The following is a 16603-nucleotide window of genomic DNA, read 5'->3' on the forward strand; positions in this document are numbered from 1 at the left end:
GCCATTATATTGGCTGTGCTTTGCTTTTACGAAATCATACCAAAGAAAACAAATTGACCCAAAAATATTGCAAAGCAGGTACATGACAAATTAAATAAAAAAAAATCTCCATAAATATGCAATTAATTCCCAGACTATTTTTGTCCAAACACTCATTAAGAAAATCATTATCATCCTTAATTTTTTAGACGTTTTGGACAGTTGTCTGTCATCAGATTCTGTTTCCTCTGCCTTGGAAAAAATAATGGTAAAAGCCCTACAGTGAGTTATTCTAATTAACATGAAATTGATAGCCAAGGTTAGGGGAAAAATACCTTTTTATAAAGGTAAAAAAAAAAAAAAAAAAAATGCCATGACAATCAATTTCAAGGGATAGTTAAACCTAAATGATAATTCTGTCATCATTGACTTACACTCTAGTTGTTCCAAACCTATATGAGTTTCTTTCTTCTGTTGAACTAAAAAGGATGATATTTTGAAGAATGTCAGTAACCAGACAGTTGATGGTAGCCAGTGACTTCCATAGTATTTTTTTTTTTCCTACTATGAAAGTCACTCGCTTCAGTCAGCTGTCTGTTTACTGACATTCAAAATATATTTTTTAGTTTAACAGAGGAAAGAAACTCATACAGGTTCGGAACAACTAGAAGGTAAGTCAATGATGACAGAATTTTTATTTTTGATTGACCTATCCCTTTAAGGGAGCATATAGGCCTACAAATCTGATGATTAACAGTTTACATCTTAACAGTAACAGTTTACAGAACACTGATAGGAATATTGCTTCAGAATAAATTACATTTACAACACAAAAATGATAAACTTTACTAGATGTTGTTAGTTATTGCACCATCACAGTATTTGTAAAGAAACGTGAGGAGAGTCAATTGCTGCGTGAGGAAAGTGAGTCGCCAGCTGAGGAGTCAGTGGTCACCTCATTGAGGAGAGTCAGTCGCCCGCTGTGTGAGGAAAGAGAGTCGTCCGCTGCGGAAAGTGAGTCGCCCGCTGTGTGAGGAAAGAGAGTCGTCCGCTGTGTGAGGAAAGTGAGTCGTCCGCTGCGGAAAGAGAGTCGTCCGCTGTGTGAGGAAAGTGAGTCGTCCGCTGTGTGAGGAAAGTGAGTCGTCCGCTGTGTGAGGAGAGTGTGTATACAGATGCACCGCCGGCCTATCAGTGGTAAACTCAGTGGCTACTGGCAATTGTATAGTGAATTCCCGCGACAAGTCGGTAGCCATATTTTTGGACCTTCCGGCCCTCCATACCATTTACTGTTTTGCGTCTTGTTAATTTGTTTTATGATAGGTAAAAATGTTTTCCAAAATGTAAATTTTATTTTTTTATACAAAATAAACTATTTGTCATTGTGGTAATCTGTAATAGATATATTGATGTGAGTCAAAATTATTGTATCTGTTCATTTATTTTAGGTATTTGTCTATGTAATAAACATGATGTACTCAACATTTTTGGGCCAGTGTCTCAATATCTATTATCTAAGTCAGTCCTGATTATTCTGTCCAGGTTAAAATTATGATGATTGTCTGACTGTACATCATGCAGTTTTTTTTAGATAGCTGTTTCTGTATAATACTGTTGTGCAAGTTCATTCTGTGGTAAATTTCATTCATTTTACTGGTTTAGACGATCAGATTTTTGATTGTTGTTAACATGCAATTGAAAACTGGCCTAATTCCCATCTTATATTTTTTAATAAAGCAGTTCTACTGTCAGCAGTTACATCAGTCCGCCAGCAGAGGGCCTCATCACTCCAGATTCACAGCCAGATTCATTACAGTAGCCAATCTCATTATTCCTAAGAATTTATTATGCATCCCCAACTGCAATTATGAGCATAATAAACTTTCTCATTTGAGAATTATAAGGAGTTATTATGTATCTTAATTTTATTGTGCACTGTGTTGTTGCTGAGAAGCAGATGCCTGTAACACTTGGCAGAGTGATTGGCAAAGTGAACAGTGAAGTGAAAATGTTGTGGCTATTTCGTAATGTAATATTTAGTTGTATCAAAATATGGAACAGGTCTTAAAGGCTGCAGTTACCAAAGTCTATTTTCTCAATCAAGATTTGAGTCACGTGTTCAGAAATGCGTGTTTTCTCTAGCAGGTATATATGTTTTACACTTTATTAATTTTGGTAGGCTAGGAAAGACACTAATGTTTGTATCTATAAAGAAACTTCCAAAAATAGCCCCTATGTGAATGGGCAATCAGGATAAAGCTAAGCAAGTATTTTACTATTAGCAACTTTTACATTCAGAATCTAACAGAAGTTTAAATACTCTTTAATAAACTCTTGAATTGGTGAAAATTAACTTTGTATAAAAACATATTCTTATTATTCTTTAATGGATGCAAAAAGAATATAAGACTTTTATTGTTATTACTCGTTACATGAATACATGACAAAACATCTTTGAGTTACACCTGATCTCCGTCGGTCACGTGATGTGTTCGCGCACAGTCACTTGATTCGCCATTACCTGCGGGAATGTCGCTGTGATTTACACTAAATCTCAACATGTCGTCTTCAAGTGCCACACCAGAAACAGAAGGTAACTTCAAAGTTTAGTTTATTCATAAAGATATTTAGCAAGCTGTTCTTCTGATTGCTCGTAGACTATATTTGTTTTGCTTTAGTTTTCTAATTTTACTGACGTACGTGTTTACCTTAGTAAATCTGAACATTCATCTTTACATTTTTAAGTAGTTTTTTAGAGTGTTTTTTTTTTTTTTTGGAAATGAAATAAGGAAAATGTGGACATGTTTTTATGTAATTTGACGTTAATGAAGCAGCACACAACGCTTCATATTCTGCCACAGTTCAGCAGGCTACCAAAACGAGTCTTAAATAAAACATTTTTTCCTGTATAGATTTGTAAATCTTGTTGCCAGAAATGCTAAACAACTGTCCTTACTTTGTCTTTGCTTAAGTTATTAAAATATAAATAAATAATAAAAATGCTTTTAAGCTATTCCTGCTGTAATTTATGCCTGTTGCCTCATTCTTCTGCCTTTTTAGATCCTGATGAGGTTCAGACAATGAAAAGAAGTTATAGTTTTTTGTTTAAACATCCAAATAGTAAGTATATGCCCACATCAAAAACTTTTTGAAAAATCCTATTTATATATTTATTTATTTATTTATTTTATTTATGAATCATTGCATTCTGCATATAAAGCTCTTTATTACTGTTTTGTTCAGTGAGAAGGAGGATGGTGCTGGTTGGAAGGACTGGAGCAGGTAAAAGCTCTTCTGGAAACACAATCCTGGGAAGAAAAGCCTTCAGAGCCGCCAGAAAAGCTTCATCTGTAACTAAAGAGTGCTGGAAAGAGACTGGAGAAGTGGCGGACCATCAGCTGGTGCTGGTTGATTGTCCCGGGATCTTTGATACGTCACTCTCGGATAGAGAACTCATAAGGGAGATCAGTAAGTGTATAAACATGACGGCACCTGGACCTCACGCTATTGTCCTGGTCATTCAGCTCGGTCCGTTCACTGAAGAAGAACAACGTTCAGTGGAGAGGATCAGGGCTATATTTGGACAAGAAGCAGATAAACACACAATCATCCTCTTCACACACGGTGATGAACTGACAGAAGACATTGAGAAAACTCTGAGTGAAGCAGGACCTGATTTAACACAGCTCATTAAATCATGTGGCAGACGGTATCATGTGTTCGACAACACAAAAATTGATGATCGCAAACAGGTTTTGGAGTTCCTGGATAAGGTTGATGACATGTTGCACAAGAATGATGGTAAATATTACACCAGTGACATGTTTCAGCGTGCAGAAAAAATGCTGAATGTCGAAGAAGAAAAGCATAAGGAACAATGCAAACAGAAGATACAGGAACTAACAGACCAATTTAATAAAGAAAAGACCAAACTGGAGGAGAACATTAAACAACTGAAGGAATCCGGGCAGACAAAAGACCTGAAGATTAAAGAGCTGGAGGAGCAAATGAAAATGAAGGAGAGACATTTTGAAGAGTCTAAACGTTATTATGTGCAGAAACGCAAGAATATGAGACAGGAGGTGGAAGAGACACAAGTGAAAGAAAACATGCCAGAGATCAGCAGAAAACTACAAAAGCTTCGTTTCTGACATATGTGACATAAAATTACTGAGCCCCAAGTCAGTGGATATTAACTCTTTCCCCACCATTGACGGGGTTTTCACTGCATTATTACACATCTTCTGAAAGAGTACTGAATCTCCTGATCAAATCTGAAGAAGCAGAAATAAGAGATATCATATTTAAAATAATGCGATCATCAACATTAAACAGCATATAAATCTGCCTAATGTTACTGAATGAAATATCGACCCAGGACGAGCTATAGACTGTGAAGCTTTGGGGGTGTTGATGGACTCGATCTACTCCATCTGTGTTTTGATCATCGTTCTGAATCTGATCCAGATGCAGTCTTTGACAAAAACACAATTTTCTCAGCTTTATGCTCAAAATTTTGCTTTTTTTAATGACACTTAACCATATTCAAGTGTCAATGCATGATATAACCTCTGAATATACTGTTCTTGCTGATTGCATAATTTATTTGCAGTCTCTGCAAGTGGGAGGGTTCTTTACTTTATTTCTTTCTTCATCATGTTTGAAGTCTTAAAGTGTTTGAATCACCTTGATTTTTCAGTGGGTTTTAGTGCAACATCATAAGCAAACATACAGTATATATATATATATATATATATATATATATATATATATATTACTGTGTGTGTGAGTGTGTATTTTCTTTGTACTTGTGCTATCTTTCTTAAAAATTATTTTTTATAAAGTAATGTAAGGGCTCATATATTTTTAAATGTGAGAAAACATGCTTTGAGGCATGTGTGCTTCATTATGTTATTCATGAGAATGTTTAAAGAATGTTCTTTTAAAATATACTAATGGAAATTAGCTATAGTACATAGATATAGAGAAATAGATATAGTACAAGTAGTACATAATGCATAGGCCTATTGTACAAAAGAACATTGAAATAATAATTAGGGCCCAAGCCACTAAGTTGGGGCATTTTGGGGGCCTTAACGTGTTCAAAAACTCTTGAAAATTGGCACACACATTGGAATCTGTGGCTATTAGGATGCCACAGAGGCTGGGACCCAGGTGTGGAAAACTTGGTCCATATATCAAACACGCTTGCACGTATTAGTATGAAACTCTGTACACATATAGACCTCATCGGGCCTAACAACTCAAAGTTATACACCGGCTCAACAGGAAGTCAGCTATTATGGGTTATTTGAAAATCGCATGCTCTGGAATTTGATATACTCCTCCTAGGCGAATAATCCGATCAACACCAAACTCGGTCAGCATGAAGTCCAGACATTGATGATGCTAAATTGCGGTTTGGCCATGGTGAGGCAACAAATTTATGGTGAGATAAGGGAAACAGGAAGTGTGTTATAACTTCTGCATACTTTGATTTTGATTAAACTTTAGCAGTGCGTTCATTGTAGGAGTCCGATCACATGGATGTGACTATTGTGAGTCAAAGTTATAGCGCCACCAACCGGCAACAGGAAGTGTGTCACCTTCAAAATGCTTTGAGATCACCTTCTTATTTTTACCCGATTTGCTTCAAACTTCATTAGAATAATGTAAAAACATGGCGGATGTAGACCTGTGAAAATATTTTTGATATTTTTCAAACACTGTTGCCATAGCAACAGATCAAACTTTAATATTTGTTTTGGATGCTTTTGTTTAATATTTGTTGTAGCATGCTTCAAATTGCATGGAATTTGACACACGTCAAGATTGTCATCCAGTAGACATGGGCAAAGCCTTAGAAATGGACAGGGAGGAGGGCCTTTATAGCGCCACCTTTTGACAAAAGTGGGGGGGTTTAACCTACAGTCACCAAACTCGGTACACATGAAGAGTTTGGTTCCAAAACACTATAAATCCATTTTGATTAATTTGAGTAAAAAGGTGTTTTCTTTACCAAGAAAGCGGCAAGATGAAAACCACTATTTTCTGTTTCAAACTTTCACATAAAAACATTAAAAATTCAAATCTAGATTTTGATTTTAAAAGGTTTATTATAAAAACGGATTATTTTTTCCCCAAAATGCAATAAATCCATGACACATTCTTTTTTTTTTCAAAATGCAATTAATCCATCAATATAAAAGCTATTTTTCATATTGAAAATACACAACAAAGTAAGTTGATTCACATATATGACAGCCTCTGAACTTGGTTAATCATAATCTTATATACAGAAAAACACATGAAGAGAAGTGTTAGGATTATACAACATCAGCAATCACAGACATACGCATTAAGACTGGATTACATTTCTCTTGAGTACTGAGAAGAGAATTCTGTTGAATTTGGGCAAATAACAGTATTTAATTTGCTCTGGAATTTTTTATAGAGGTTGTCTGAGAAAAACACAGACATGTCAGATTAGGATGATATTCTGCACTCATTTGAAATTGACCTATGACATTCTATGACATGAAAGTCATCTCAATTTAAACAATTCCATGGATGTGGCTGTTGTTGTTTGTGATCATATGGGCACCAACTGCTGCAGTAAATGTGGTGTATTCAAATGACTTTGACATAGTCCTTTTATGTTTCCCCCTTTTAAATGCCTATTGCCTGCCATGCACAGTTGCCCTGAAGCCACCGGGTTGGCGGCGCTACCCGTCATCTGCCTGCATTGACACCATTATATGCGAACAGAACTGAGCTGGACGATGACATTTCTCCAGTGCTGATATATAGATAAATTAACAAATTATTGGTTTTTTACAATGGAATGAATCAATACTGAATTTTCTTAAACTGGACAATAACACCATTTTCTTTAAGAGCTGCTGTGCAGCCATGATATTTACCAGTTATCACTGTAAAGCTGCTTTGACACAATCTGCGTTGTAAAAAGTGCTATATAAATAAAGGTGACTTAACTTCACTTGCTTTTTTATTGAACAAAGATTACAGGGGATACATATCACAAAAAAAACCCCACCTAAAAACAGGAAATTTGAGGTAGAGCAAGACAATAAAGTACATTTTCAAACCAGATACAGTAAATAGAGATACTGAAAAGAAAAAGTAATTCACAATTACATAATAAGGACTAGATGTTGCAATCCCAACTGATTCAGTGTGATACTTGCCTTGAGTGGGTTTTGAGGCATCAGCTTGGTTGGGGGGCTTCGTTGGTGACCACATGATTTTTCCTCCTATACAACACATCTTCATTTTTGCAACTTGGCTTCTTTAAGTGTTTTGGCCATTTACCACAAGACACCCTCCGCCGAGGTAGGCCTGAGAAAGGTTATGACACCAGGTGTATCTTCCTTGGGTCAATAAGATCTTACAACCCACCAAGAAATGTTTGAGGGTTGCTGTGGCTGCACACAGAGGAGACGCCGGGTCCTCTCCAAGCCAAAGGTGTAGATTTGCTGGAGAGGGCAGAACATCATACTGTATGTGGCTATGATGATAAATCTTATCCTGTTGGATTCCATATACCACAGCTTGCTCCAGGTGATTTTCCTTTTCTCTATGCCATCCCACCTCACCCACTGGCCTTGCTGGCCTTGGGCGACCTCCCTGGCTTGTCTGACTGCTTCCTCCTGGCGTCGCACCTCCATCACCACCATTTGATGCCGCTCGGTTGGTGTAGCCTTTTCCCATGTGGGTGTTGTTGTTCCTAACCCAAAGCCTCCCCTTCCCTGTTGGACATGCCCCACTATATCCCAATGTCTGAGGGTGGCCTTTGCATCTGCTACTGCTGCGCCCGGCTTTCCTCCCAGTTGCCAAAGTGGGAGCAGCACTATGTACCAAAGGATCCTGGGACTCAGTGAGTGTCAACTCCAGCCGTACTTTGGCACATTTATAGTCTTCCACCAGGCTTGAGATAGATAAGGAAAGAGCTCCGTTCACATACAGTCCTACACTGCTCATGCATCTTGGCAGCCCAAGCCACTTCCTTACTTTGGGATTCGCCAGTCTCTCCACTCGACTGACGTGGGATAGGGTGGCCTCGTAAATAGTAATTGGCCACATTAGACGGGGTAGCAGCCTAAAATGGAAGCACCACAACTTCAATTTGCCTGGAAGGGCCGTGTTGTTGATCTGATTGTGTCCTGTCTGAGTTGTTCCACCTGTTCGGCATTATTGAGGGCTGCATGCATTATACCATCGACTGGATTTTGATGGGTTTTTCAAGGATGGTTGGTATTGGCTCCCCATTGAAGCAGAACCTCTCATTGGCGTGATGGCCTTTAACAATGGAGATGCTACGGGACTTGCTGGGTTTGATCTTCAATCGTGCCCAGTTGATGTTATCCTGGAGCTTATCCAGCCTGTCATAAAACATCTGAAGCAATTTAAATGAAACATACAATAAATTAATAACAATAAATAGAAAAAAATAACATGAAACTTAAATAAATGTTAGGAGGTAACTCTTATAATGACACCATACATTTTTTTTAGTGCAGTTTTAGTGGCTGTTATTTCTGTGTTGAACGCTTGCATTTTTTGCCATAACAAACGTGTATCAGAGACACACAGTTAAAGCAGACAGAGTAAAAACTCAAGGGTCAAGAGCCCAACTAAAGCAAACACTGATCACCATAATTGTGATATCAGACTTTATTATTTTCAATAAAACATCTAAATCTCTGTTAATTTTCAATAAGAACTTTTGTGTGAATGAAATATTGTCAAACTGGACTGTAATAAGTGAAGATGCCGAGTTCTTGAGAGATTTGTTAGTGTTTAAAGTTCTGTTGGGATTTAAAGGGTTTCTGTATCGACTGTTTTGTGAGTCATCATTGTGCTGAATAGTAGATCCTGTGCTTCAGTCCAGGATGGGCCAGAAAACACTGATGTTATGCTGCATGTTGCTTTATTTAAAAGCAGTAACTGTGTTTTTGCTGATGCAGTGACATATAGTTACATTAATTCATGCATGTAATTAATTCAGTATATACCTGTAAAAAAAAAAAAAAAAAAATGAATGAAAATTTCTGTTATTCATTTTTTGCACTTTATTTAAATTAGGATACTTTAATTTTATGTTTTTTGTTTGGCAGCCATTACTAACAATCATTGACCGTATTTTTATTATTGTTATTTTCCAGTGTAAATAAGGCTCAGATGTGGCTCAGCTTTGGGGTTTCTGGTTTACTTGAGGCTGAGAATCTGTACCAAAAATAAATCCTATTATGTCCTAGTGCAGGGCCAGTTAAGGGTTACTAATTGGCGGAGACTCAGGCCAGTTACAGCCCATGTGTGACCCTTGTCTTTAATCCAGATCTAAACCACTACAGGGCCGTCATTCTTTGCAGCATATGGGCCAAGGGAAAGGGGGTTCTGTTGAACAGAGCTGGCCAGTTTCATTGGCCAGTCATATAGTGTCATTATAGTCTACATTGGTTTAAAATGATTAACTCGTCTATTGTTTAAGAATATTTTTTCCCCCCTCAATGCTTTGTCTTATTCAATGCATAGGCTAATATATTATGTCAAGGGTGTCAAACTCAGTTTGTGGAGGGCCACAGCCCTGCATAGTTCAGTTTTAACTTGCTCCAAAACACACTTGCTCCTGTGGTTTTCAATAATCCTGACGAACCTGATCAGCTGGTTCAGGTTTGTCTAGTTAGGGTTGGAGCTAAACTCTCCAGGACAGTGGCAGTGACTGTTTTGCATTGTTTTAGAAAGCCCATAACACCTCTCTCAGCCTAACTAATTTACCTAAATTACCTCTGAATTTTTAAACACTATGGGTGCTTCTCAAATGGAAGGCTGCATCCTAGTGAGCATGTCTAGTCCAGTCCTTCTGATGGTCTATAGGCTAGGGTCTCAGTAATTAAACGGTAGAATTAGATGCCCCCATGGTCACGGCATGAAAATACTATTTAAACTTAATTTTGGAAAAATATTTTGTATAACAAAGTAATCTTTATATTAACTGGCTTTATTAATGCACTACAATGAATGACAGCCATCTGTGGTCTCCCAGTGGATTACATTATTGGCAGTTTAGTATTAGAGATTAATTTCCAGCAAAACAAAATATAACAGCTGCTTTCATGTCTGAAAACATTATTTTTACATGTGATAAAGTCAGACGAGCTCAGTACCAACTAGTTTTCCGTCAGTTTATTTTCAGGAATTGGAATGTGTGCAAAGGATTGTGGGTGATTAAAGGACATGAAGAAAACATCCAGTGCATCCTTCAAAACAAGCTGAATGAAGGACACAAAATCAAGGCTGCCTTTCAAGGATCCTCCAAATTGAGATGGCCTTCAGCGACATTTGATGAAGTGGCAGCTGAGATATGCAGCCTTCTGTTTGAGAAACACCCTATTTTTTGAGAAGGAGACAGCTCGCACAATGGGTATTGTGTAATATAAAAGTAGTATACATATTTATATATTTTGCTATTGTATTGGAGTGACACTTTCATAAACTTTTCTATACTCTGATTATATAATGGTAAATATTACAATATCATAGCACAACAATGAACATCAATAATGATAAGCCTAATACTCACAATAAAAATAATAAGGTCACATAGATCATAACACAGTCTCAGAGGTAAGAAGTGGATATCCTTCACCTGAAATGTTTGTCTTTTCATCCTGAAATGCGAGGCAAATGTTGGATCACAATAATTAGAAGTTTCCACAAATCCCTTCACTTGATTGGGATGTTCTCTTTTATTCTGGACGGCAAGGGCAGTGACTGTAACATTGAGTTTATTTTGCAGTATTAAACACGTATTTATACCGATTTCATCAAGCTCCAAAAATTCTTCAAAAAGAACACAAAGAATGGCCTTCTCAGCTGCCGTAGTTGCAACTTTTGCGTCATCAGAACAGGGTGTTCAACGCACCACCGTTTCCGTTTAAAAAACGTTTTGCAACGTTTTGTCGGGGCTGAACACAGCCCAATTCTCTCAGCACAGCATGTCTGTTCATGTGTGTTTGAGTTACTGGAGTATACTCCGGGATATTAGTTTATTTAGAGTCAGAGGGACTGTCAGGAATGTCAGAAAGTGAGTAACTTTAAAAAAAAAAAAAAATAAAAAAAAAAATTGTGTATCAGTGCTGACTTGAGACGCGAACCGTTTGGAACAATTCAGTCTGATTTGGTGAACTGGGGCACGTTCAAGCTAAAACCGGTGCGCAACATTTTGCTACGGTTTCCGGGTTGAACGACATGTTTCCTGGAAACGGTGTGCAACGGGTTTGAGATACGTTTTCTCTTGTTTGGTGGGTGTGTCAAAAAAGTCAGCCCAATCAGCAACAACATGTATATAAACCACACGGTATTAAAGAGACAGTTCGCACGATGGGTCCATGTAAATTGACAACTGTAACATAAAAGTACTATACATATTTATATATTTTGCTATTGTATTTTGGAGTGACACTTTCATAAACTTTTCTATTCTCCTCTGATTATATAATGGTAAATATTACAATATCATAGCACAATAGAGATAATAAATAATTATAAGCCTAATACTCACAAAAATAATAAGGTCATATAGATCATAACACAGTCTCGGAGGTAAGAAGTGGATTATCCTTCAATGTTTGTCTTCATCCTGAAATGCGAGGCAAATGTTGGATCACAATAATTAGAAGTTTCCACAAATCCCTTCACTCGATTGGGATGTTCTCTTTTATTCTGGACAGCAAGGGCAGTGACTGTAACATCGAGCGTATTTTGCAGTATTAAACACATAGGGTGATATCAGCTAAATTGGGCCACTTTTTGGTAAATCGCTTGGGACAATAATACAATATTTATTAAGGCCCTACAGTTCTTGAAACATCAGCTGTGCCAACGTTTTTTTGCATGAGCAGTTTCAGGTAAAATGGGCCAGTCAAACTGCAAAGGGAAATAGTAATTTATCATCAATTTTAATTTTAAAACACAATTGCTTATACAGCCACATAACATTTAAACTGCATTAAACAAACATATTCATATGTGCCATTAAAAAAAACACATTTTGGGTGCAAACCCACATATTCAAATGTGCAATTAAAAAAGTCCATTTTGAAACAGCATAGATCAGTGAACTGATGTCAGCGGTGTGTGTGTGTGTGTGTGTACAACACATTTAGAACAAAATGCAAATTAAAAAAATTCACATTCAAAATTGATAACTGATATTCACATTCAAAATTGAAAACTGATATCACTAGTGCGTGTGTATGATGAAAACGTTTTTCAAACACAGTCTTTGCAAATGAAACCATCGTCATCACAGATACCATTCTCTTCACCACAGCTCTCATGAAACCAGGCAGAACATGGATCACATTTTACCCATTCCTCGGTAGCCTTAGAGTCATTTGGGTCACCATAGTGGGTGTTGCAGACTTTGCAAGGTGATTTGCATCTAAGGCTCCTTTCATCCTCTCCTCTTTCCACAGATTGTAGTTGTTTGGCCTTCCTTTTCCTCCCTGTTTTATCTTTGTATCCTCTCCTCTCTGGTCCTTGCTCCTCCTCTCTTTTCTCTCTTTCTGTCTCCTCTCATTTCTTCTGCATTCCTTTCTCCTCACCTGTTCTCTCGTTTCCTGTCTCCTCTGCTTGTCTCCTCTCTCATCCTTCCTCCTCCTATCACTTCCTCTCTCTTTCTTTCTCCCTCTCGCCTCTCTTCTCGCTTCCTTCTCGTTTGCCATACTCACTGTAAATAAAATATCTACCACCAATATTATGGGGGGATCACGGTGAGTGTGTGTGTGTGTGTGTGTGTGTATGCACGTGCGTGCGTGTGCGCGTGTATGTGTGTGTCGGTTGGTGTGCGAGTGTGTGGGTGCATGTGTATGTGCATGGGTGTGTGTGTACGCACGGACGTACACACACACAGACACACCCTCACACACTCACACACAAGTGTATGTGTGTTTGTGAGTGACACAGAGGATGGCCCATTTTAGCTGAAACCATGTGGCCCATTTTACCTCAGTGGTTTAAGGTAAATTGGGCCGCCAAGAAAAACATCACTTTTCCAAAAAATATGTTCATATACCAAACTAACGGCATTATTTCTGATGGATGCCATCAAGACAGATATTATGCATAGTTTTTTTTTTATGTGCATGTTTGTTTTTTTATAGATTTATCATCCTTATAATAGTTTAGTTAGATTTGGTATGCCAGGCTACTTACCATGCAGCTTTCTGGTGCAGTCTTGATTTGAATTATTGCCCCACCCACCATAGCAACCATAAACCAATCAATCACCTGTTACTTGTCAAGCACAGTTATGACAACAGTTTGAAATCCTTTGCAGTCATTGGCTCTAAATTCCAGAGGGGCTGGGACCCCCAAACCTTAAATGGCCCATTTTACCTGATGGCCCATTTTACCTGATATCACACTATTTATACCGATTTCATCAGGTTCCGAAAATTCTTAAAAAAGAACACAAAGAATGGCCTTCTCAGCTGCTATAGTTGCAACTCTTGCGTCATCAGAACAGGGTGTTCAACGCACCACCGTTTCCGTTTAAAAAACGTTTTGCAACGTTTTGTCGGGGCTGAACGCAGCCCTGGTTCGACCGGTTCACTAAAAAGAACCGGCTAAAAAGAACGATTTGTTTGCGAACCGGACTTCACTAGTGTCAGATTGTTTTGAAGCCTTGACACGGCACATTTGCTTCAACTGCTTCAGTGTTTCATGAAGCCTCGATCTGCCATCACTACCTGTGTGATAAACCCACAAACAAACCACGATGCAATCAGTAATTGTGTGATAAACATGTTTTATACCGTTGCACTTTATGTTCATCCTTCTGAACAAATTACACGCATGCTCAGCTCATCGGTTCATCGGTTCTCAGTAGCCTGTCGAACGTGTCCGAAAGAAACAGTTCTCGGTTCTGTATTATTTTAAAGAGTGGAAACACGATGAATGGACTGTAAAACCGTCAAACCATACATTTATTTGTTTTAACAATAATGCATGATATTTTTAGGAACAGTTTATTCAATTTCTAAGTAAGATTAAATAAATCCATAAAAAGGGGTTTAAAATGTTTATAATGTGTTAATCAATACAGTAGAAACATATTAAATATACTTGATACATGCTTCGACTTTTTAGTTTTGTCAACAGCAGTTGAGCATACTGCTACAGCGGTTCTCGATTCACCAGTACAGAACCGAGAACCGTTTCTTTCGGACACGTTCGATAGAACCGATGAGCTGGAGTTACTGAGCATGCGTGGTAGCACCGCGTCTGAACCGAACTGTTTCATTCGGACAACTGATGCTGTGCTGATATTATGTGCACGGGTGGACCGAGGACTTGAATGAGGGGGTGAATTTGGCGAAATGTAAGTTTATTTAATAACAAATAAAACGTACTGGAAAACACTAATGCAACTAGTTAAACAACATTTTAACATGAACATGCAACTGTTCAGTCAAAACGTAAATTAATTTGACTATTTTACTATTGTGTAGCCTATGCACGTTATATTTTAAGCTTTATGAGCTGGATGGTTTCTGTAAAACGTTGATGAAGACTAGTTTATTTACTTTATATCTTTAAGACATATAAAACATCGTGTTTGCACACCATATGCCTGTATTGTGTGCTTTTGCAAAACGTAAACGCAAGAAACTTATCCAAGATGATAACAATGACGATTATTATTATTTAACTGAAGTTATGATTACAAAATACTTTATTTGAATGTGTTTGAATGTATTTTCATGCACCTGCACTGTAAAAGTAATACGCTCTATCTACTTAATAAAATTGTGGCAACAGATTACAAGCAATATTATTAATTAAATTCAACATATAAGAATTGAGTTAAAAGTCAACCATTTAAAATGTGTAAAATTTGCAAACACCATTGCAAAAACTACAAACTGACATAAAAAGCAAAGAGTGAAACTGCCTAACTAAGTGAAACACTGATCACCATAACGGCGACCAATCATTTTCAATAAAATCAACATCAACATCTAAACCTCTGTTGATTCATGTGTTTCTCTTTCCTTCAGTGATTCTACTTGTTATCATCATCTTCAATGTTGACAATAAAAATTAAAACAGTTCTTAATTCATCTTTGACGTCTGTCTGTTATTCAGATATTTTTGTTTAAATTTTACTTGTTTTAAATGGTTGACATTTAAGGAATTAATTTCATTAATTCTAACTCAATTCTATTTGTTGAATTTAATTAATAATATTGCTTGTAATCTGTTGCCAAAATTTTATGGAGTAGATATAGCGTATTTCTTTGTACAGTGTGGAAGATAGAAATTACGTTATTACGTGAGGACGTAAAAGAACCGGTGATCTGATTTTTTGAACCGGTTCATAACTGTCCGAAAGAACCAGTTCTCGGAAAAGAACCAGACTTCCCATCACTATCTGACACCCGTCTCCACGGTGAACCCTAGTGGTCAGAACAGTGCCAAACATGCATTAAAAACACCTTTTTACAAATGTATTGCAAAGGTTTTATTGAAAGTAAAATCTATCAAATTCAATTAAGTAATCATCTAATAAGATTAAATATAGAGTGTCTATATGTGTTCTTTTATCAATTTTCAGGGCTTGTTTCTCTGTTCCATGGCTCAAGCTAAACAGGCAAATAAGAGATTAATAACTACCATTATTCATTTTAATTATTCTAATGTCTAATTAAAACATCTACAAATGTATGGTTATAGCTGTTACAGAAAGGATAGACCATCACAAAGAGGAGGGGGAGTTTATATTAAGTAGGGATGCACCGATACCATTTTTTAAGGACCGAGTACGAGTACCGATACTTTTTTATAGTACTCGCCGATACCAATACCGATACCTATACATTTATTAATTTCTCTCTCTCTCTCTCTCTCTCTCTCTTTTTTTTTTTTTTTTTTGGTGATGTTGCAGTTTTCCAAGCCCAATGAGATTAATGAATGTCGGACCGCTTCTTTATTATTACTCTAATGAAAAAAGTAATAATTTTTATGTGCTTGTCACAAACTAAAAGAACAAAAATTTCACAGTGTCCAATAACCTTCAAAGGGCATAATTACCAATATATATATATATATATATATATATATATATATATATATATATATATACATATATATATATATAATTGTTATATAAAAAGAAATTTACAAACAAATTACAAACAATACAACAAATACTATAGAGATACAAATTAAATAAACTTGTTTTTCAGATACAGTAGGTTTATTAACCATGTATACATTTATTTAACATATTTTGTTGTTTTATTAATATTAATGACAAATATAAGCTACGGTCCCTTTAAGACCGAATCCATGGATACTGACACATATCCTGTTTTCACCCAAATGTTTACGTCGACTTAAGCCATAACCGACTGTATTTACGTGAGATACGCCACACGATGGACATTTTGACAACTATGTGTGCATTTGACCATTCAGGCGCGAGGAGAATATATCGCGCGCGGTCTGAGAGAACTGGGATCGCGCGCAAGAAAGAGAGAGAGAGCGCGCACGGAAGAGGGAGCGCTTCTGGTCTGTCATTCAGCGCGATTCCGCGCTT

General features: G+C 37.0%; 2 protein-coding genes across 4 annotated transcripts in view; both read left to right on the top strand.

Moving 5' to 3' along the window:
* LOC127509852 (GTPase IMAP family member 8-like) overlaps positions 1-16603 on the top strand; it is an 82671-nt gene that overhangs the window by 62063 nt on the left and 4005 nt on the right. The gene's annotated exons all lie outside the window — the stretch shown is intronic.
* LOC127509976 (GTPase IMAP family member 7-like) lies at positions 1588-6976 on the top strand. 2 transcript variants are annotated; one of them, XM_051889415.1, is made up of 3 exons: positions 1588-2569; positions 3037-3096; positions 3220-6976. In XM_051889415.1, the coding sequence occupies exons 1-3, from the start codon at positions 2536-2538 to the stop codon at positions 4125-4127; spliced, it is 1002 nt and encodes a 333-aa protein (XP_051745375.1). In that variant the 5' UTR covers positions 1588-2535; the 3' UTR covers positions 4128-6976. The 2 variants fall into 2 exon arrangements, with proteins under 2 accessions (XP_051745375.1, XP_051745374.1); XM_051889414.1 differs by lacking the exon at positions 1588-2569 and having other exon boundaries at positions 2579-3096.

The sequence above is a fragment of the Ctenopharyngodon idella genome, chromosome 3 (genome assembly GCF_019924925.1).
Source record: "Ctenopharyngodon idella isolate HZGC_01 chromosome 3, HZGC01, whole genome shotgun sequence".
Taxonomy (NCBI): Eukaryota; Metazoa; Chordata; class Actinopteri; order Cypriniformes; family Xenocyprididae; genus Ctenopharyngodon; species Ctenopharyngodon idella.

Coding starts and splice junctions, on each gene's coding strand:
- LOC127509976 (XM_051889414.1), top strand. CDS start 2,976: ATGCTTTTAAGCTATTCCTGCTGTAATTTATGCCTGTTGCCTCATTCT. Junction 3,097..3,219: donor TTTGTTTAAACATCCAAATA/GTAAGTATATGC, acceptor TGTTTTGTTCAG/TGAGAAGGAGGATGGTGCTG.